The sequence below is a fragment of the Astyanax mexicanus genome, chromosome 9, assembly GCF_023375975.1.
Source record: "Astyanax mexicanus isolate ESR-SI-001 chromosome 9, AstMex3_surface, whole genome shotgun sequence".
Classification (NCBI taxonomy): domain Eukaryota; kingdom Metazoa; phylum Chordata; class Actinopteri; order Characiformes; family Acestrorhamphidae; genus Astyanax; species Astyanax mexicanus.
Window position 1 is genome coordinate 1,901,443 of NC_064416.1, and position 24,313 is coordinate 1,925,755.

Sequence of the window (24,313 nt, forward strand, 5' to 3'; positions counted from 1 at the left end):
TTGAGTAGAGGTTAAATTGTTGGAAGTACTAAAGTATTGTACATTTTTAGTACTTAAGTATTGCATGTAGTTTATTGTAAAATGTAGCACTGAAGAACTAAAAATAAAAGTACAGTACTATGTTCTTTAGTAATTACAGAAAGCAGTGGAATGTTCTCAAAGCTTATTTGTTGTTGTCAATTTTAGCTTGTTTACTGCAGCTGCCTGTCCTCAGTGAATTCTGGGAAAATGATTGGTAGTAAAATGAGCAGTAAAATGAGGTTGTAAAGCAGGGATTTGCTTCATGTGGTGTCGGATTGTCAGCCTCCCTACAGCTCTGACTAATCACAGAACAGCACCGGCCTGTATTTACTGAAGAGCCGCCGAAACACAATAACTTAATCATGTATTTAAATACAGAAACAAACTAAAGTAACTATATACTCATCTGTGGTCGACCTCCAAAGTGACTTAAACTGAAAATAATTTTTTGTAGAGTTTATATGTAAAATACATAAAAAATATATCTATGTACAGACCCCATACCATGACAGAAACTGGGTTTTGGAATTGATGTTGAAAACATTCTGGATGGTCCAAAGCTTCAGTATCCATTTCTTCCAAAAAAAAAAAGAAAAGAAGAAATTTTCTGCTTTATTTTTTTTATTTTCTATTCTGTTCCAACGTTTCTGATGGTTGTAGTAGTTATAAAACAGTATCTCAAATATTGTTCAATTTGGTGAGAAAAAAATGATCTGTCCTACAGATTTGTGTTTGTGTCTGTCCTACAGATTTGTGGCTGTTCTACAGATTTGTTGTTTTTCTACAGATTTGTGGCTGTTCTGCAGATTTGTGGCTGTTCTACAGGTTTGTGGCTGTTCTACAGATTTGTGGATGTTCTACAGATTTGTTGTTTTTCTACAGATTTGTGGCTGTTCTACAGGTTTGTGGCTGTTCTATGGATTTGTGGCTGTTCTACAGATTTGTGGCTGTTCTACAGGTTTGTGGCTGTTCTACAGATTTGTGGCTGTTCTACAGATTTGTGGCTGTTCTACAGGTTTGTGGATGTTCTACAGATTTGTTGTTTTTCTACAGATTTGTGGCTGTTCTACAAATTTGTGTCTGTTTTACAGATTTGTTTGTTCTACAGATTTGTGGCTGTTCTACAGATTTGTAGCTGTTCTACAAATTTGTGTCTGTTTTACAGATTTGTTTGTTCTACAGATTTGTGGCTGTTCTACAGGTTTGTGGCTGTTCTACAGATTTGTAGCTGTTCTACAAATTTGTGGCTGTTCTACAGATTTGTAGCTTTATTTTTTTTTATTTTCTATTCTGTTCCAACGTTTCTGATGGTTGTAGTAGTTATAAAACAGTATCTCAAATATTGTTCAATTTGGACAGAAAAAAATGATCTGTCCTACAGATTTGTGTTTTTGACTGTTCTACAGATTTGTTGTTTTTCTACAGATTTGTGGCTGTTCTGCAGATTTGTGGCTGTTTTACAGATTTGTGTTTGTTCTACAGATTTGTGTTTGTTCTACAGATTTGTGTTTGTTCTACAGATTTGTGTTTGTTCTACAGATTTGTAGCTGTTCTACAAATGTGTAGCTGTTCTACAGATTTGTGGCTGTTCTACAGATTTGTGTTTGTCCTACAGATTTGTGTTTGTTCTACAGATTTGTGTTTGTTCTACAGATTTGTGTTTGTTCTACAGATTTGTAGCTGTTCTACAAATGTGTAGCTGTTCTACAGATTTGTGGCTGTTCTACAGATTTGTGTTTGTCCTACAGATTTGTGTTTGTCCTACAGATTTGTGGTTGTCCTACAGATTTGCTGCTGTCCTACAGATTTGTGGCTGTCCTACAGATTTGTGGTTGTCCTACAGATTTGTGTTTGTCCTACAGATTTGTGTTTGTCCTACAGATTTGTGGTTGTCCTACAGATTTGCTGCTGTCCTACAGATTTGTGGCTGTTCTACAGATTTGTGGCTGTCCTACAGATTTGTGGCTGTTCTACAGATTTGTGGCTGTTCTACAGATTTGTGGCTGTTCTACAGATTTGTAGCTGTTCTACATGTTTGTGTCTGTTCTACAGATTTGTAGCTGTTCTACAGATTTGTGGCTGTTCTACAGATTTGTAGCTGTTCTACATGTTTGTGTCTGTTCTACAGATTTGTAGCTGTTCTACATGTTTGTGTCTGTTCTACAGATTTGTAGCTGTTCTACATGTTTGTGTTTGTTCTACAGATTTGTGGCTGTTCTACAGATTTGTAGCTGTTCTACAAATGTGTAGCTGTTCTACAGAGTTGTGGCTGTTCTACAGATTTGTGTTTGTCCTACAGATTTGTGTTTGTCCTACAGATTTGTGGTTGTCCTACAGATTTGCTGCTGTCCTACAGATTTGCTGCTGTCCTACAGATTTGTGGTTGTCCTACAGATTTGCTGCTGTCCTACAGATTTGTGGCTGTCCTACAGATTTGTGGTTGTCCTACAGATTTGCTGCTGTCCTACAGATTTGTGTTTGTCCTACAGATTTGTGTTTGTCCTACAGATTTGTGGCTGTCCTACAGGTTTGTGGTTGTCTTTCAGATTTGTGGCTGTCCTACAGATTTGTGTTTGTCCTACAGATTTGTGGCTGTCCTACAGATTTGTGTTTGTCCTACAGATTTGTGTTTGTCCTACAGATTTGTGGCTGTCCTACAGGTTTGTGGTTGTCTTTCAGATTTGTGGCTGTCCTACAGATTTGTGTTTGTCCTACAGATTTGTGGCTGTCCTACAGGTTTGTGGTTGTCTTTCAGATTTGTGGCTGTCCTACAGATTTGTGTTTTACAGAGTTGTGTCTGTTTTAGAGATTTGTGATTGTCCTAAAGATTTGTTGCTGTCCTTTAGGTTTGTGTCTGTTTTACAGATTTGTTGTTGTCCTACAGATTTGTGGTTGTCCTACAGGTTTGTGTCCTACAGGTTTGTGGCTGTTCTACAGATTCGTGGTTGTCCTACAGGTTTGTGTCCTTCAGGTTTGTGTCTGTTTTACAGATTTGTTGTTGTCCTACAGATTCGTGGTTGTCCTACAGGTTTGTGTCTTACAGGTTTGTGGCTGTTCTACAGATTTGTGGTTGTCCTACAGATTCGTGGTTGTCCTACAGGTTTGTGTCCTACAGATTTGTAGCTGTTCTACAGATTTGTTGTTGTCCTACACATTTGTGTCCTACAGCTTTGTGTCCTACAGGTTTGTGGAGACAGTGTTGAGGCTGGTTTGTGGGAGAACATACAGTAAAGCTGGTGACTCACTGCTGCACCATGTGGAGACCTTCTGGGAAACCTATGCTTATGGGTAATTTAATGACTGCATTGTATGGCCCACAGGTTTTTACGCACTTCAAAGAGAGGAGAAGAAGAAGCTGTCAACACGGTTCAGCAGATGTTCAAAAATCTGATCTGACAGGAGAATTCTTTAATAATCGCTCATAGTTTTCTCTCCAACAGCTGATTGTGACAATATTTACAATGTGTTTAGACTATGAGACGGAGAATAAACAAGATAACACTAAAATATCAACAAATACAGACAAGGGAAATGCAGAAACACTAGGGTATAAATACACAAGGAGGAAAAATGGAAATGGGAGACACCTGGGGTACAGGTAATGAGGGGGCGGAGCTAAACTTAAAATTGTTAAACTTAAAATTGTATGTATTTACAACTTAACTCAAAGTCAAAATAATGACTTGACTGAGGTAAGTTAAATGAACATAAAACAACCACCAGGATCTTTAAAACTAAACTCAAAACAAGAAACAAACAAAAAATAAACTAGGGAAATGAACAAGAGAATAAATAAATGAGACAACGCTATAGAAAATCATAAAGACAGATAAAAGAAATGCAGAAACACTGGGGTATAAATACACATTAAGGGAAATGGAAATCGGAGACACCTGGGGACCAGGTAATGAGGGGGCGGAGCTACAGATTACAATCACATGGGGAACACAGGTGACAAAACTCAGACAGGAACACGGGGAAAACACAGGTCCACCTGCAGGAGAACAAGGGAAATTAAACAGACAGGAGGGCCGAAATGACACTAATAAACTAATAATTAGTGTAATTATTAGCTTATAATAGTGTAACTAACTAATAAACTTAAAATTGTATGCATTCAAGTCAAATCTAAATGATAACTCAGTCAAGTTAAGTTGAAAGAAGTTAAAATTGTATGTATTTACAACTTAACTGAGTCAAAGCAAAGCAAAATAATGACTTGATTGAGTTAAGTACAGCCAATAATTATTTTTTTCATTGTAGGGAACCTTTCTGGAATCTTTTCAAAACATTGATATAACGCTTCATGTTAGTTTGGTGTTAGGTTAGATTGTTGACCAGCAACTTTTTTAAGTAAACCTGCAACCCTAGTGGTGTTTTTATACATAAGTTTGGATTTTAAAGTCTTTCACTAACAGAGTAACAGATATGTGATATCTACAGCTACATTATAAACTAAAGGCCAGAACTGGTCCCAGTACAGACTGAGGGGGTTGTTGTTTCTGATTCAGGAGAAAGGCATGAGTCGTCCTCGCTGTTATCACTCAGACTGGAGACAGACCATGTTTGGTAAATGAATGAAGAGAAAGTCCACATTGCTAACGTACGGCTACAGCTGGAACATGTTGAGGATTAATGATGAAACTTCAACAAAAAATACATCCATACAACAAAAAACAGGACAAAAACTGGACCTGAGCTGCTTTTATCCTGCACTGAAAAAAATAATGCGTAAAATTTACTTTAAAAAAAGTTTTGCAATTTTCTGCATTTGCTTTTTTTAAGTAAATTTAATTTCAGATAAATTTAAGTAACTTCAACTCAGTTTCAAGACTTAAAAATGTTACAGTACATAGAGTAAATAAGTGAACTGAACTTCAGTCAATCCTTTCTTTTAGTGAACCTTACTAAAAAAAACAGGACTAAAAGAAAGGATTGATTCAGTAAAAATAAATGAAGTAAAGTTTACTAAAAGAAAGGATTGATTCAGTAAAAATAAATGAAGTAAAGTGTACTAAAAGAAAGGATTGATTCAGTAAAAATAAATGAAGTAAAGTGTACTAAAAGAAAGGATTGATTCAGTAAAAATAAATGAAGTAAAGTTTACTAAAAGAAAGGATTGATTCAGTAAAAACAAATGAAGTTAAGTTTACTAAAAGAAAGGATTGATTCAGTAAAAATAAATGAAGTAAAGTTTACTAAAAGAAAGGATTGATTCAGTAAAAATAAATGAAGTAAAGTTTACTAAAAGAAAGGATTGATTCAGTAAAAATAAATGAAGTAAAGTTTACTAAAAGAAAGGATTGATTCAGTAAAAACAAATGAAGTTAAGTTTACTAAAAGAAAGGATTGATTCAGTAAAAATAAATGAAGTAAAGTTTACTAAAAGAAAGGATTGATTCAGTAAAAATAAATGAAGTAAAGTTTACTAAAAGAAAGGATTGATTCAGTAAAAATAAATGAAGTAAAGTTTACTAAAAGAAAGGATTGATTCAGTAAAAATAAATGAAGTAAAGTTTACTAAAAGAAAGGATTGATTCAGCAAAAATAAATGAAGTAAAGTTTACTAAAAGAAAGGATTGATTCAGTAAAAATAAATGAAGTAAAGTTTACTAAAAGAAAGGATTGATTCAGTAAAAAATAATTTAAGTAAAGTTTACTAAAAGAAAGGATTGATTCAGTAAAAATGAATGAAGTTTACTAAAAGAAAGGATTGATTCAGTAAAAATAAATGAAGTAAAGTTTACTAAAAGAAAGGATTGATTCAGTAAAAATAAATGAAGTAAAGTTTACTAAAAGAAAGGATTGATTCAGTAAAAATAAATGAAGTAAAGTTTACTAAAAGAAAGGATTGATTCAGTAAAAATAAATGAAGTAAAGTTTACTAAAAGAAAGGATTGATTCAGTAAAAAATAATTTAAGTAAAGTTTACTAAAAGAAAGGATTGATTCAGTAAAAATAAATGAAGTAAAGTTTACTAAAAGAAAGGATTGATTCAGTAAAAATAAATGAAGTAAAGTTTACTAAAAGAAAGGATTGATTCAGTAAAAATAAATGAAGTAAAGTTTACTAAAAGAAAGGATTGATTCAGTAAAAATAAATGAAGTAAAGTTTACTAAAAGAAAGGATTGATTCAGTAAAAATGAATGAAGTTTACTAAAAGAAAGGATTGATTCAGTAAAAATAAATGAAGTAAAGTTTACTAAAAGAAAGGATTGATTCAGTAAAAATGAATGAAGTTTACTAAAAGAAAGGATTGATTCAGTAAAAATAAATGAAGTAAAGTTTACTAAAAGAAAGGATTGATTCAGTAAAAATAAATGAAGTAAAGTTTACTAAAAGAAAGGATTGATTCAGTAAAAATAAATGAAGTAAAGTTTACTAAAAGAAAGGATTGATTCAGTAAAAATAAATGAAGTAAAATTTACTAAAAGAAAGGATTGATTCAGTAAAAATGAATGAAGTTTACTAAAAGAAAGGATTGATTCAGTAAAAATAAATGAAGTAAAGTTTACTAAAAGAAAGGATTGATTCAGTAAAAATAAATGAAGTAAAGTTTACTAAAAGAAAGGATTGATTCAGTAAAAATAAATGAAGTAAAGTTTACTAAAAGAAAGGATTGATTCAGTAAAAAATAATTTAAGTAAAGTTTACTAAAAGAAAGGATTGATTCAGTAAAAATAAATGAAGTAAAGTTTACTAAAAGAAAGGATTGATTCAGTAAAAATAAATGAAGTAAAGTTTACTAAAAGAAAGGATTGATTCAGTAAAAATAAATGAAGTAAAGTTTACTAAAAGAAAGGATTGATTCAGTAAAAATAAATGAAGTAAAGTTTACTAAAAGAAAGGATTGATTCAGTAAAAATAAATGAAGTAAAGTTTACTAAAAGAAAGGATTGATTCAGTAAAAATAAATGAAGTAAAGTTTACTAAAAGAAAGGATTGATTCAGTAAAAATAAATGAAGTAAAGTTTACTAAAAGAAAGGATTGATTCAGTAAAAATAAATGAAGTAAAGTTTACTAAAAGAAAGGATTGATTCAGTAAAAATAAATGAAGTAAAGTTTACTAAAAGAAAGGATTGATTCAGTAAAAAATAATTTAAGTAAAGTTTACTAAAAGAAAGGATTGATTCAGTAAAAATAAATGAAGTAAAGTTTACTAAAAGAAAGGATTGATTCAGTAAAAATAAATGAAGTTAAGTTTACTAAAAGAAAGGATTGATTCAGTAAAAATAAATGAAGTTAAGTTTACTAAAAGAAAGGATTGATTCAGTAAAAAATAATTTAAGTAAAGTTTACTAAAAGAAAGGATTGATTCAGTAAAAATAAATGAAGTAAAGTTTACTAAAAGAAAGGATTGATTCAGTAAAATAAATGAAGTAAAGTTTAATAACAGAAAGGATTGATTCAGTAAAAAATAAATGAAGTAAAGTTCACTAAAAGAAAGGATTGATTCAGTAAAAATAAATGAAGTAAAGTTTACTAAAAGAAAGGATTGATTCAGTAAAAATAAATGAAGTAAAGTTTACTAAAAGAAAGGATTGACTGAAGTTCAGTTCACTTATTTACTCTGTGTAACTCTTGAAACCGAGTTGAAGTTACTTAAATTTATCTAAAATTAAATTTACTTTAAAAAAAAGTAAATGAAGAAAGTTGCAAAACTTTTTTAAAGTCAATTTTAAAGTTCAGTTTCACTACTAACCACAACCAGACTTAAAAAGAACCTGTCTGATCAACATGAAGCAGATAAAAGATCTCAGTTCCGGCCATCTGTCCCTTAGTGACTTCAAGCTCAGGAGTACTTGGGTTCTGCAGCAGGACAATGACCCAAAGCACACAAACAAAAAGTTCACCTCTCAATGGATTAAAAAAGAAATAATCTAAATGAAGGTTTAGGAGGGTCTAGTTAAAGTCTGATTGAGATGCTGTGGATGATCTTAGCAGGACTTTTATGCTGAAAAATCATCCAATGTGTCTGAATTAAAACAGTAATTCTGTAAAGAAGAGTGAAACTAAATAAATAAAATCATCATTTAAAAACTGTTTTTTTTTTCACATTTACTCAGGTTATATTTATCTGATATTTCACAGCACTTTAGACTCAACGCAGTTATTTTCTTCATGCAATTCTAAATCCAGTTCTAAGAGTCTGGAGTGCACATGTGGAGCTGCTTTATAAAAATGCCTGTTGATTAAAGCTCTATATAAATAAACTAGACGTAACTGGAATTTACTTGATTCATTATTTATACTAAATCTAAATAGCAACACATCTGAATCAGATTAACTCAACACGTTGACTGTTTCTGCTAAACATTCATATTGTTGTACATGTTCAGCAATTTGCGGATGTTTAAGACACCTAAACACATGTACGTAACCTTTTTTTCTTAAAAAATAAGAGTCGCTATGTTATCTTATGTACACGTCACTACTCAGGTGATCAGCTGCCAGTGTTTCAGGGTGCCTTCCTGTCTATGTTACCTTATGGCTCCTTTTATATTCAGATCTGCTGAAGTCAATCGTGATTGCATTGCTTTTTTTTTATTCTACATAAAACTAGAATCAGAACTCATTCAATAGTTTTACTTTTTAATTCCTTTCTTTTTTTTTACTTTTTTTTACTTGTTTTGTGTTTTATGTGTTGTTGATATTTTCTCATTCTATCAGTTCTTCTGTAAAACATACTATTTAAAATAATTTTATAATGTTTGATTATAAAATTAGTGACAGGATCACCTGTCAGGTTCCTAGAGTTTTTACTAAAATGGGAAAATCAGCTTTTAGCTACAGAGCAACAGTAAGCTGGAATTCACTACAGGAAACTCTAAAACTCTAAATTATTTTTAACTTTTAATAGTTCAGTTTTTCTTTTACCTTTTTGTTTATTCGAATTATTTTGTCTTTTATGTATCTAATTTTATGTTTTATCTTTTAGACTTTTTATTTATTTTATTCATTTCATCTCTTTATTTGCTTTCTTACTGGTTTTACTTTTTTACTGGCCTTTTACCTTTATTTCATTTATCTCATCCTTTTATTTTTTTATACTTTCTTAATTTCTTATTATTGTTAATAATGTATTTTAGGTCCATCACTTACCTTTTTTATAATTTTGGTGTTATTTTGGTCCTCTATTTCTTTAATTTTGTTTATTTTATTATTCTAATTATTTATCTCTTTATTTTATTGCCTTGAATTTTAGCCTGTCTGCATATCCTTTATATTTTTAAATTAAATCTTCTATTATTTGCTTGTTTTTATAAATTAACTTATTTTTTAATCCCTTTATTTTTTTGTTAATGCTCGGCTGCATTGAAAATGAGGATTACCCTCAATGTATTACGAGTCGAGATAAAGGTTGATTGATTAATTAATTAAATTAAATTAATTGGCTGATTAATTTATTGATTATAATTTATCTGTATTTTGATGCCAATAAATAATATTTTTTAGAAAAAAAAACATTATAACCACTTTATTATAAATGTTTCTAATAATTGTGTTAACAAATCATGTAATAACAGTGTAACTACTGATAAAGTACACATTGTTACATTTGCACACAAATTATAATTCACATTGATACATATTAAATTACCTAACCTGTACTTTATGAGTAGTTACAATGTTATTACATGATTGTTACTATGTAACTACACAGTTATTATTAATTTATTACAATTAAATGAATTGAATTAAATTAAATAGCAACTTTACAGGAGGAGAAAAAACGTTCTAAACTTTCAATGGAAGTCAATGTAAAAAGAGTTTATTTTAGGTCATTTTGAAGTATTTCTATTGGTCCGTTCATTAAGAAATTTTGGCACAGTGTAAGAGACAGTTTGTCTGTTCAAATTATGTAGTAAACTAATAATTGACAAAAATGACGATGTGTGAAATTAAGATATCTCATTGAATTATCATATTATTTTATATAATACAGACTAGTAAAAATGTGCATTTAGACAATTTAATCGGACAGTCAGACATCTGTGCAGTTTATTACAGTTTAAAAATAAAAATAAGTATTACAAATTCTTAAATCATGTTTAAAAATGCCAAAATAAAATGTCCAAATATTTAAATACATTTCTGCTTCTGTTTTACAGAGAATAAGAAAAACGATTCGTGAGATGAACAGAAAAAAAAACAGATAAAACAGATATAACTTGTGGGCATGCGGTAATCCCTGCATGCTCACTGTCTAAAATAAATACTATGAAATACTATAAACAGTACAGTTATGGTCTCTCACCAGCTTTTGTTGAGTAAATTTGGTTATAAAGTTCTTTATAGAACACATATATTTTATCTACATGCTGCTGCATTTCTTATATTGTTTTATATATAAAAATACATTTTCATAACCAGAACACTGGTGCTACTATACAGGTATTGCATGCGTACAGTGCCGAGGTTAGACGTTAAGGCAGGCTAACGCTATAGAAGGTGATTTTTATTGAATTTCAGTTTGATTTATTATCTAATACATATTTTATTATACCCTTTTCTCATCGTATCACCTTCAAACTCTCAGTTCCCGCTGCCCAGGAGAGCCTGGCACGATGGATCTACAGCAACATGCCTGGCACTGCAGGATACAGGTGTAGAGTTCAGAGTTGGCATATATTATGATCAAATTATCCAATTAACCAATTAACAAATCAACCAATTAACCAATTATCTGAATAACAATTAGCCAATTAACCAACCCGCTCACTTAAACTCACCTATCAATCTCAACTATCACCTTGAGTTATCCAATTCTGATTAGGTTCAGGACAAGCGCATGCCTCCTCCGATACATGTGAAGTCAGACTCCGCCTCTTTTCCAACTTCCACCAATCAGTGCAGAATCACATGGCAGCATTGCAACGTGATTGGAGATTTTATTTTTTGTCCATTTTTCTCCCAATTGCTCCAATTCAGCTGTAACTTCATAGGATGGTGAAGACCAGCACACGCCCCCTCCAATACATGTGAACTCAGACTCCGCCTCTTTTCCAACTGCTGCTGATGCTTTAGCATTGCCACCTTGTGCTGATCCACATCACCCTATGAGTGATGAGGGGAAAGAGCGCCATCTACTGTACCCACTCAAAGAGAGCAAGGCCAACTGTACTCTCTCTGGGCTCCGGCAGCTGATGGCAGGCTGCATTACTGGGATTCGAACCAGAGATCTCACTTGTAATTCATCTCAGTAGCTAGCTAGTTAGTTAACTTTCCTGTTCCACCTCAAATTATGCAATTTTTTGAAGACATAAGATACAATTGGCCATAAACTAGTTAATAAGCAGCAGTTAGGTTGCTGAACTTTAGCTCTCCACTGCTATAGCACTGTTTCTATTGATATATCGGGTTCTTAAAAAAAAAAAAAAACACTGAATTACATGGATAAAATTTATAAATTTCAATATATTTCTTAATTTCAACCAATATGATATAATTCTGATATCGATATGAAGAGTATAGAGCTGATAGAGCTGCTGGGTGATGAGGTAAAATCATTATATCAATATGTTTGAAGATAATACACAGTGTTTGTCATATTTTGACATATTATGCTATTATTCTGCAATTTCAATATGCTTTCATTTGTAGTAAATAGATTTTTATTGCATTTTTGCTGCACATCCTCCAATTAAACTGGATTTTTAAACATACAATAATGAACTGTACAGTTTATTCAATGTTCTTTAAGCATTCATAATTGTTCTCAATATGCGTATTAAAGAATATTGTTCACATTATAAGAAAATTGATCACAATGTGATAAAATATTAATATATTTCTCAGCTTTAGTCCAAGCTTTAACCAAAATAGAAAAAAAAAAATAGAACAAAAGGGCTTTGTCTTGGTTCAGTTTAATCTGGTTTGTTTGCCATGTGAATTATTCTAGAATAGAATTATAGAATAATTTTTAGATGGTTTAAATTATAGGAAATTGAGACTAAATATATAGTATCATCTCATATTTAAACAATAGACAAAGAAAAAGAACTGGGAAAGAATTAAATATGCTGCCTTTGACGTTGTGAAGTTGGTGCTGCTGGCAGAAACCAATCAGTGTCAGGTATATAGGAAGACTCCACCCACAATGGTGATGATGTCACGATGTAGGCGAAGGTAAATCATGCAAAGTTCTTTGTTAAAAACAACTTTGGTCCAGATGTTTAGATATTAAATCACTCCTTGTGTTTCATTTTCTTTGAGAATGGTTGAACACTCATGGAACTCATGGAGAGTCTACAGGTGAGTCTACAGGTGAGTCTACAGGTGAGTCAGGTGTATCATCCTCCAAGGTCCTCAGAGAGAAGTCGTAAAATCCTTCTCTCACTTCCATTTCCTGTAATTCCTTTTCCGAGCGAGAGTTACCTAAATTCACGTCTTCCGAATGTCGCAATTCTTCAGACATCTCAGAATCTGATGTACTGATGATGAAACTGGCACCCATCAGGACTGCCGGAGCTCTTTACAGTCTGAAATACGTAAACACAAAAACAATAAGCTTAATCTTCAAATTGGCAAATTTTTATAATATTGGATAACATCTGTTTTTTTTTTTTCTGGTTATGCTGATGGCAAGCTGCATAACCGGGATTCGAACCAGCAATCTCCTGTAAATAGGGGAAGTGAATGTTAAATATGGTTATTGTATTCTTACTTACTAAAAAGTAACAATAAGAAAACTTTTAGTTAAGGCCCAATCCCATTTCACCACTTATCCTGATTTTTGTTAAAAGGCAAATTTGAATATTTTCCTTGTTAAAAATTACAATAATCACTAATTATATTAACATAGTTTAATGTAGTGTAGTTTCAATGTTTTATAGGCATTTTCTTTATAACATGCATTAAAAAAAACTGCTAGTACTTTGTTTTATTAGCTAACTATTATGCTAACTTTCCCCTTCCACCTTAAATGGTCCAACAAACAGCGGAGACTGCAGCATTTAAGGTGGAACCAGAAAATTAAATAAAATAAAAGCTAATAAAAGCTCATTTCATCTCCTCATCACAGAGGAATTAAGCAATGGACAAAAGGGGTGAGTGATATGGCCTTAAAATAAAATATCACAATATTTCATGGTATTTTCATGTTAACGATACTCTTGTTGATATGACAAAACACTGAATTGAAAAAATAAAATATTTCAAGAATACATTACTGCAGCAAAATGAAATTTAAATTTTTACTATTGTATACAATATGATATGATATGATATGATATGGAACACCACTAACTAAGATATTAAAAAATACAAGAATTTGATTAGATTTGTAACAGAAGTCAATGATCCAGAATTATAAGTCATGATACTAATAATAATTATAATATTCTCCTCCAAATATCTTCATATATCCAGTATTAAAGTAAAATAAATGATCCTGGACAGATATAATCTACCTCTAGTAGATATATAATGGGAAATGAAAACAGTTTTACTGGTTTTATCAAAAGAAAAAAAATCACAGAGTAATACCCTGGTGTGATATTTAGGATTGGGTGATATGGCGCCATGTTTCTGGGTATAATATAGTTTCCCATATTCAAAAATATGATATGGCACAACCCTAATGGACAATAATAATAATAATAATAATAATTGATGCACCACCTGACCCCTTTCTGAAGACATATGATAAAATCTGCTGTAAAGTTAAATAGTTAATCAGCAGCAGCAGCTAGGTTGCTGAACTTTAGTGCTCCACTGATATAACCTTATATAACTGTGATCCAAGAGAAAGTGTTAAACTCGAAAACAAAGGGTGGTGTACAAATAAGAGAAATGGGATTGGGCCTTTATGTTAAAAAAAGTCAAGATGCTCCCAAAATGTGGATATAGCAGTGTACCATTACCCAGTAATAGTGTATCACTGCTATTAATGCTTCATTCGCAATAAAACAAAGATGAATTAGCATGGCAGATATTAACTGAATTGGATATTTTGATATTTTTAATATTTTTAATAATAACATAAATAAAACAACAAAATGAACAAACAGGAGGCTACGGTTTGATACTGGAGGTTCTACTGCATTTCCAATTTCACAGAGAGAGTATACAGTAGTGACCAACTGTACTCTCTCGGACTCCGGCTGCTGATGGAGAAGCTCCAATACTAGAGGTTTTCAATATTTTAAATGTCCTGCATTTTGGCTTTAAAAGAAAGTCATCCGAACCATAAAGAAAACATGGAAAAACCCAAATTCAGAGTCTAAAATGTCTTGGCTGATTAATTTTACTGTAGAAATAAGGGCTGAGTGGGCATCGAGAAGCATTGCCAAGTCAAGCACCACGGTTCAATGACCAGGAGAAGTACCAGGGGCAATGCTGGGCATTGCACTGAAACAGACTGGCACTGCCCGAGGGTGGTGCGATGAATTATCTCACACAGACTGTGATAAATACTGTACATCTGCTGGAGAAGAAGAACACAAACAAACAAACAAACAAATTAAACCAAAGCAGCAGTCTTACCCTGGTCAAATAAAGGACTGAACTTAACCTCTTCCCAGACGACAGGGACTCCAGATGATTCCAGGTGATTCCAGATGATTCCAGGTGATTCCAGGTGATCATGGATTTCTAACTCTTTAAGGCACAAAGCGAGGTGGGTGTGGCCGATGGGTACCTATGCCTCCACTGACTCTGAAGCCAAGCACACCGAGAGGCTCAAGCATGGCACCGGGCTCTGGCACATTTCTAAGGCCAAACCATGCCCAGAAAACTGCCAGAGCACCCGTGCCAACCCCCTGAAGGATTAAAAAATAAAAAAATAAGGGAGGAGAAAGTGGAGATTACATTCAGTTAGCCTTACTGCAGAGTAAAGCTAAGTGAAGGGTACGTTTGGCAAACTAGCTGCACTTTCTTGCAAGTTGAATTAGGTCAAATCAAATCAGACCCAACGCAAGTAAGCTCAACTGTAATAAACCCAACTAAACTCAACTAAACTCAAATAAACCCAACCCAACTAAACTCAAGTAAACTCAACCCAATTAAACTCAAATTAACCCAAACCAACTCAAATAAACCTGCAAAAAGACTAATGGTCTAAAAAGAAATCTGAATTAAATTAAATCAAATTAACTAAAATATTTAATTGCTTTTTTAATGTCCATTGCATTCCATGCCTGTTTTTAACATTTTAATTTTAGATTCGATATGAACCTTATTACATCAAAAATAATAAAAGTGTTCCAAATCACATAAAATAAGTAAAAAGTAGCTTTTACTTTGCCTCGTTTGTTCTAGTGCTACCATGCCCCAATGTCTGAGTTGCTGTTTCCCCAATTAAATTTAATGCACGAAGGGTCTGAAAGGGTTAACTCAACCCAACTCATCCCAACCCAACCCAAAAAAAAACTGATCACAGTTTACAAACTCATTATCTTATTTGGACCAAAGCAAACCAACTATACTCATAAAAACACCATAGAAGAACCTTTTTCCATACAACAGAGATTTGAGAGTTTGAAGAACCTTAATTAGTAAAAACACCTCTATTAAGAGTGTTTTTATTTCTGAAAAATCCAGACCAGAGTTTAAACCAAGTTTGATATGTTTGTTATGTTGTTTTCGGTACATTTAATCCAGTTCGTTTTGGCTTCACACTACAGTTTAGTGTGAATGAAAGAATGAGCGCAATATGAGACTTTTCATGGTCTTATATTTCACATTCATTGGTTTTCAGATGTTGCGCCAAATTTGTCTCCGTGCCAGTCTTAAGAATTCAAAATTTGAGTGCAGGTTTGTTCCACAGCAGAATGAGTGTAATCTACATTTACAATAGATACAGAATCATCAGCTTATTTTTTCTTCTTCTATTGTTTAATGGTTGATGATATCCTGTCTCAACCTTCTGTAATTGTTCTGAAAGTTGATCTAAAAGTCCGAACCATACAAAAAAGTGTTTTCATACTGCAAACCACTTGGCTTGTTCAGCTGATCTGGACCGAGAACACCTCTTTTGGTCCTTTGGTCAAACCATGATTTGTGGCACCTTTAAACAAAAGTGGTTCTTCTTCTATGGCGTCACTCAATGAACCCAATTTATGCACCTTTATTTTTAAGACTTTCAAGATAATTTACAGGTCTATAGGGGGTTGGGAAGGGTCTGTATGTGCAGCTTAACTGGGTCCCAAAAAGTTTTGTTCATGGCTTCCATATTGGCCCCAGATATGAATGTCAGTAATGGGCACCATTTTGGGTTCTACACTTCACAATGGGTGCTTTTCCACCAAAAAGAACTCTGGTTTTTGAAACAGTTTCGTTTGGGCTTATTAGAAGCATGATGCTTTTTAGTTTTAAAGGAAACCGTCAAAACGTCACATCATACGTCATCAACAGAAGGCGTTGCATAGTGGTGGTGACCAGATGTGGTTACGGTTCACTCTGAAGAATCTAATATTCTTCGGTTCTTGCTGCAAATGAAAGTTTCTGGTTCTGGAATCTACTTTTGTTGGTGAAAACTTGGTGAATGGTTCAAAAATTGGTGAAAATGCACGACCAGTGGGGCCTAGATTTGACCCTTGTTAGTATTTAGGAAGCCCAACTGAATCCAAAACTGACTCAGAGCCCATGAAGCCTATCTGGAACCCACCACATTTCCCATGTTATACCTATATAAGCCCCCACACGAGCATGTTGGCTGAGTTTCAGTATCTACAGGTGTTGGACAGTGAAACTGAAAAACCTGTCATCATTTTATTGTGGGATTTTAGGTTTCATGGCTAAATTGGAGCAGCCTGGTGTTCAATTTTCATTAATTGCACATTGCACCAGTAAGAGCAGAGTGTGAAGGTTCAATTAGCAGGGTAAGAGCACAGTTCTGCTCAAATATTGCAATGCACACAACATTATGGGAGACACACCAGAGTTCAAAAGAGGACAAATTGTTGGTGCACGTCTTGCTGGAGCATCTGTGACCAAGACAGCAAGTCTTTGTGATGCATCAAGAGCCACGGTATCCAGGGTAATGTCAGCATACCACCAAGAAGGACCAACCACATCCAACAGGATTAACTGTGGACGCTGTAAGAGGAAGCTGTCTGAAAGGGATGTTCGGGTGCTAACCCGGATTGTATCCAAAAAATATAAAACCACGTCTGATCAAATCACGCAGAATTCAATGTGCACCTCAACTCTCCTGTTTCCACCAGAACTGTCCGTCACCACAATCAATTATTGTGCTCTAAAACCAAGTGTTTCAGTTTCATTCTCCAACCCCTGTACATAAAAAAGACCTTTAGAAGTAATAAGTGTTATGAAATCCATGGAATAAATGGTGCAGATCACTCTGGGACGCTCACTGCGTCCTAAATTCACTCCTCGTCCACAAACTCGTCCTGTCAGGCTGTCAGAATGTACTCAACATCGGCGAGAGGAACGCTTGAGAAGTGTCCTGAAGACCGGGCTGCGTAATGCAGAGTGATCTCACGCTAGCTGTTATTAATCTGCTCTCCACACTCTGATTTTAAGGGTGGGAATAGCTTTTTTCTGCTGTCAACCGGAGCCATCAACTCTGATTTGATGGAAACTGCAGGAGAGCCACTCTCAGAAAGAGAAGTGATTGAATTATCACAGTGACATATCCATCGTCCAGTCAGATCAGGACTTTTGGACGCTCAGGAATGCACGTGGAAGGATGGAAAATTATAGAAAATTTAGATGTGTAGTGGCTAAAGCTGAAGGTAGCAGCTAATGAGGCGAACGTGCCAAAGTTGAGCGAGTAGAACTAATTTTAGAGAGCTCTGGGAAAAAATTGAAGAGAGCACTTCAGTTTCTGAATCCGTTTCTCCGATTTTGCTATTTATAGGTTTATGTTTGAGTAAAATGAACATTGTTGTTTTATTCTATAAACTACAGACAACATTTCTCTTGGCTTCATGTTCTCCTCCACCAGTCTTACACACTGCTTTTGGATAACTTTATGCTGCTTTACTCCTGGTGCAAAAATTCAAGCAGTTCAGTTTGGTGGTTTGATGGTTTGTGATCATCCATCTTCCTCTTGATTATATTCCAGAGGTTTTCAATTTGGTAAAATCAAAGAAACTCATCATTTTTAAGTGCTCTCTTAATATAATATAATTTAAGTGCTCTTGTGAATATATCTACACTGATGGGCGTGGTGTTCTGGAAATGAGGTGTGTTCAGGTAAATTTCTGGAGTTTTATCTTGTTTATCTTGGTAACAGAAAACACAGGAGCTCCACTGACTGAATACAACCTAGACAGACGCCAACAGTCAGACGTTCATCGCTATCTTGGCATCAACAATAAACAGAATAGTAAATAAAATAACATTGCTGTTCCCGTAAATGAGCTGCTGGAGCTCCTTCACAGCGTCAACCAGCAGCTCAGTTTCCTCTGCTGAGAAGCGTTTGTTGGACACGTCCAGGTAGCTGCACCGTTACAATAGCAATTCACCAAATCTGTCAGAGCTCACCTGACTCTTAAAGGGAATGATGAGCAAGAGACACTCTGATTGGTTTATTTCATGTTATGCCCAAAATGATTGCGACCACACCCATGATTTATTAAGAGAATTTGTACATGCCTTTTGCTTTGTGCTTCGAGTCGCGCAAGGTGTACTTTTCCCATCGTTATGATAGCAAAGACACACTGACACACCCTAAATCAAGCTGTAAGATGCACAATTGATGGCTAGTCTATAAATGACTAAAACAGGGCTCTATGAGTTCATATTTGACAGTGACAGGAGGATTGTAGGGGGTGAGCTTTGGCCAAGCAGAAGTACCAGGAGCACTTTACGCTAATGCTAACTGACCCACAGCGACCACCCAGCCCCTCTGGACAACCACCATCTGTCACCTATTTACCACACACACACACACACACTGGTCATAAAGCTCTATCACAGTGTGAGCCAGAAGTTTGGTTTATCAGCAGAAGGATCCAGAAAATCACTTCTGTAATCTGTTTTAATCCGCTGGATTGACACTCCCAACCTTCACAGCTAAAAATAATAAACAGTGATTATGTAAGGCTGGTTTGCGTAACTAAGCAAACCATTGGAAGACCAATATATTACCATATACCAAATTAAAAACATAAACATTAAAGGAAGATGGATGATCACAAACCATCAAACCACCAAACTGAACTGCTTGAATTTTTGCACCAGGAGTAAAGCAGCATAAAGTTATCCAAAAGCAGTGTGTAAGACTGGTGGAGGAGAACATGATGCCAAGATGCATGAAAAAAAAACTGTGATTAAAAACCAACCAGGGTTATTCCACCAAATATTGATTATTTCTGAACTCTTAAAACTTTATAAATATGAACTTGTTTTCTTTGTATTATTTGAGGTCTGAAAGCTCTGCATCTTTATTTTGTTATTTCAGTCATTTCTCATTTTCTGTAAATAAATGCTCTAAATGAGAATATTTTTATGTGGAATTTGGGAGAAATGTTGTCTGTAGTTTATAGAATAAAACAACAATGTTCATTTTACTCAAACATAAACCTATAAATAACAAAATCAGAGACACTGATTAGGAAACTCTCATGAGACCCAATACAACTAATTGTGGACCATTTATGCATTTAGTTGCAGTTGTTAAAAAATAATAATGTTTAGTGAAAAAAGCCAAAAAACGTATTGTTTATTGGTCTTGACTTGTTGGGGTCATGCAATGTTGATGTTTTATTTATAATTATTTTTAATTTTGTTATAAACACAAAAAAGGTATATCTGAACATTTAAAAATGCTTCTTCCAGAGATCACAGCACCTCCTGCTGGTTTGAATGCTAAAAACATATTTCTAAAAAAACACAAAAATAAACCTTTTAAAATGTTTTATTAAATTATTTTGTGCCTCACTCATCCTTCTGCTTGCTCAAAGTTATGGAAACAAAAAATTGCATGTAATGTCATGCAATCACAATTAAAACATTTTGCCGAGGACTTTTTGAAACATTAAACTATAAATAAAGAACATGTAGAACGTAACAATGGGAATTGCAACCCAAAATAAAATTTGGTTGAAGTTATTATACATTTAACAATTAGCACAGTTAACAATATCTAAAAATCTTAAGAATTTTGATGAAACCTATTGATTTGGTTACATGCCGTTTAAAAATTATTGCCACCATTGCTTCAGAATTTCTTGTAACATCATGAAATCTCATTTTAATAATTTTGCAGAGGACTTTTAAAAATGTTAAACTACAAATAAAGGATGGTGTAGAGTGCAACAATGGGAATTGCATCCCAATAAAAGCTTTGATTTGAAAATTTGGTTAAAATCATTATACATTGCACAGTTAAGAATTTTGAAGAAACCAATTGATTATTAGCAACAGAACCAAAATATCTGTGCAAAATGTAAAAACTTTGGGACCTATTTTAGCATTCTTTAAGCATGTCAGTGGGTCTTTGCTGTCGTAACGACGGGAAAAGTATGCCTTGCATGGCTCAGAATGCACAAAAGCCATGTCTGACTTTGCTGGTGGTGATTTTATTGATTCTATTTTCAGTGCTATAACCACGCCCATTGGTGTAGATATATTTGGATATATTTGAAAACAGGGTAACACTTTATAATAACTTTCATTAATATATTTATAACTAATGATTCACAAATGTAAATAATGCTTTAATAATTATTTTTTTTAGAATTTAATCATCAAAAAATGTTTAAACATGACAATTAGTTATGAGTTTGTGTTTTCATATTCAGTCATTTTAGCAAATCATTAGCTCATCAGAATTTGAACATTAAAACATCAGTAGTAATAATCATTTTAAACCTGCAGTTAATTGCAGTTTAATGTTGCAAATGTGTTTAGTAGTATTCACAAATATATGTTACCAACTTTTTTTCTTCCTTAAATGTACAAAAACAATAGTTATTAAATTTGGTTAAAATTATTAAATTCTGAAGAAATCAATTGATTTATTAACAGAATCAAAATCTATGCAAATTATGTAAAATCTTTGGGCCTTACTTTAGCATTCTTTAAGCATGTCAGTGTGTCTTTGCTATCGCAACGACGGGAAAAGTATGCCTTGCATGGCTCGGAATGCGCTAAAGGCATTTCTGACTTTGTTGGTGGTGATAGCTGTTTCAGTGTTATAACCACGCCCATTGGCGTAGATATATTTAGATATATTTGAAAACAGGTAAAACTTTATCTTTAGTTAATCGTAGATTAATGAAAGTTATCATAAAGTGTTTCCGAAAACAGGTCCCTTAATCTCGTACTGTATGATAGCTTTCCCTGTGATTGGTTAGCCACGCCCCCACAACTAAAGCCATATTTATTCAGCCCAGGATTATTTTCTTTAAAAATACCACCAAAAAGTCCACTTCCCTTTAGGTTTATGGACGATAAATAAAATATTATATTACAGAAACCAAAACCCAGCCATATCCATCTCCCACGCTTCATGTTCTGCTGGTTCCTTATTGAAATCTTTGGAACATCATAAGGAAAGTTGTGCTAAAGTGCTAACGGTCAGAAAAAGAGATATAATTTAATAATAATATTAATAATAATAAATCAGAGGGTTCAGGCCGTGTCCTTGTGAACTACGGAGTCTAAAAGGCACAGGCACACACCACCGCCACCACCACGATGTTCCCGATGGTCGCGATCACCGCCACCCACAGCCAGATGGCGTCGCTGGAGAACTTGCCCTCCTCCTCCTGCTCAACCGGCCGGGAGAAGCTGGCGTTCAGGTTGGAGGTGGAGGTCTGGAGGGACGTGTTGCCGTTATACGGGGAATCCATGAAGGCCCCGCTTACTGCCGGGAAATGCTGGAGAGAGAGAAAGAACAGAAGCTGGTTTAGAATATACGTAGCATCAAAAATATCTGATCTGATCATGCAATACCCTGTGCAAGGTGTGTCGAGATGCTCATTGCTATCTTACACCCTGTTATCCTTCTAGTTTACCAGTACAGCATTATGCTATCACCGGGATTACCAGCTTTTCAACCATCCAAAGATGGGGACTCAAGTTTGCAATGCAGACAAAGACTTGAGACTTTTGACCATGTCTCACTCCACAAAGACTCAACTTGGACTCATGACCAAGGACTTGAGACTTCAATGGAACTGGTGACCAAAAACTTGAGATTGGACCAAGTCTTACCTCAAAAAGTGTGCAGGCAAAGTGGTCAAACATGGGAAATTCAAAAAATACAAAGAAGAGCAGGGCAAAAGTATAGTCAAAAATACAGCTCTGGAAAAAAAAAAAGATAAAAAAAAGAAGAAGATCATTTAATGATGAGTTTTCCAAAATTTTATTTTACCAAATTTTACCAAAACCTCTGGAATATATATAATCAAGAGGAAGAAGAATAAACCAACAATGTTCATTTTACTCAAACATAAACCTATAAATAGCAAAATCAGAGAAAATGATTTAGAAAATTAAGTGCTCTCTTAATTTTTTTTCCCCAGAGCTGAAAACTAAAACAACAAGAGCTTGGCAAAAGAGAGGTCAAATATAGGACAAAAAGTTTGATAACAAAAAGAAAGGAAAAGCAAAAAAATAAAAGTTGAACCTTTTTGCCTCATGTGGTCACATGACAACACTGCACTCAACTGCCTGTAAACAAGATATGGTGGGAATCCCAGTCAAAAGTTTCTACAGCCAGTCCAGACAGAAACATGGGCCAGGTAAAAACTTTCATACAATTTTATGTTCAAAACTAATTTACTTATTGTAGGTCTCACATGGCAAGGGTCATTTTATACTCGTTCAGTCCTTTTTATTGCAAACAGCTAGGAGAATAAAAAAAATGCACATCAAGCAAAAGTACGGGTCTCAGGAGGGTAAAAATCAACTACATGAAGAAAACCTTAAAATTAACAGCGTACCCCGGCTCGCACTGTTGCCAGATTGGGTGGTTTCATGCCAAATGTCGAGTTGTGTCTGAAATTGTCTGAAGGAAACGCTGTAATTTGACAGGTGAACAAAACTACCAAGTTTTAAGAGTTTGGAAATTTAACTCAGCGGTGTTATAGTGGGATATCTAACCCTGCAGAGATAGAGCTTTTAGTCCTGATGATGGAAATTTGAAGCTGTGTTTATATTTATTATTATATGTTCGTAAGTTATTTCTTTCTTTCATTGCTTGCAAGGTTATTTTTATGTACTGTATTTACTTTTTTTTGGTTTGTGTGTCCAATGATACAAGGCACAAAACACATAACACAAACATGCGGATAAACTCATTTAAATATAATTTTTTGTAATAAGTGATATTTAAGATATTTATGGTATTTTAGTTAAGATCATGTTGGAATAAACCCTGTAATATTGTTAATATGATGAACATCAGCTGTTTGGGTGGTTTTCTCAGTATTTTGGTGGATTTAAAACACGTTTTAACCAGTGAATTGGTTTGATCTGAATCCCATCTGTAACAATCTGGCAACCCTGGTGGCTCGCTGTCCGCTCCGTTTCTTCGGCTGTCTGTTGCTAAGTAGCGAGACCCGCAAAGCATTTTGGGACACATTCAGCTCGCTTAGTAAGCAGCGAAGTTTACTATAAATCATGATGCATTATGGGAGTTTTTAGTGCCCTCAAAATCATGTTCGAATCCCCCCTTAAGATTCGAACACTCAAAGAAAAATGGCTGACATACTCAATAGTGCCCTAACTAGTAAATAGGGAGCCATTTCGGTCACAGCCATAGTTTTATATGTTTCCATTATGGTAAATTAAAACATGCAAAAAATGCAGACAAATAATAATAAAAAATATATAAAAAATAAAATCAGATCATGATATTCTAGGGCTAAAAAATGATCAAAGTACCAGTCTGTAAGCCTGTACACATTTTGGTGCATCTGTTCTCCAGATAAACTCTACAGGCTTTACTGCAGATCCATCAGACAAACACTTCAGTCCTGTTTCCTCTCTGGCAGTGATTGGAGGAATGAACCCAACATCTGGACCAGAGCTGCAGTCCATCCCCAAAAAACAAGAGACAAAAATGATGGACCAGCGCATCCAAGCATGGCTACAGTCTAGACATGCACCAAACATTAAACTGAACAGAAAGAAAAATTAAACATTTAGGAACTAAAAATGCTGAGGTACGAATACGGAACATGGTTTTCACAGGTTTAAATTAATTCAGCCCCTTATTTTTACCACTGAATTAATTAAATGTATTTTTGTATAAGACATATCGAAAGGTGTTGTGCCGAGTGGTGAAGTGGTTCCACTATCATCAGGTTCGAGATCGATGGTTCAAATCCCGGTCATGCAGCTTGCCATCAGCTGGGTGGGTACAGTAGA

General features: G+C 34.1%; 1 protein-coding gene across 1 annotated transcript in view; it reads right to left on the reverse strand.

The window, feature by feature from the left end:
- LOC107196871 (uncharacterized protein C14orf132) overlaps window positions 1–24,313 on the reverse strand; it is an 893,178-nt gene that overhangs the window by 859,452 nt on the left and 9,413 nt on the right. Inside the window, 2 exon segments of the mRNA XM_015600737.3 lie at window positions 18,476–21,627; window positions 21,630–21,816. Of these exon segments, the coding sequence (XP_015456223.2) occupies window positions 21,569–21,627; window positions 21,630–21,816 (246 nt within the window). The 3' untranslated portion in view covers window positions 18,476–21,568.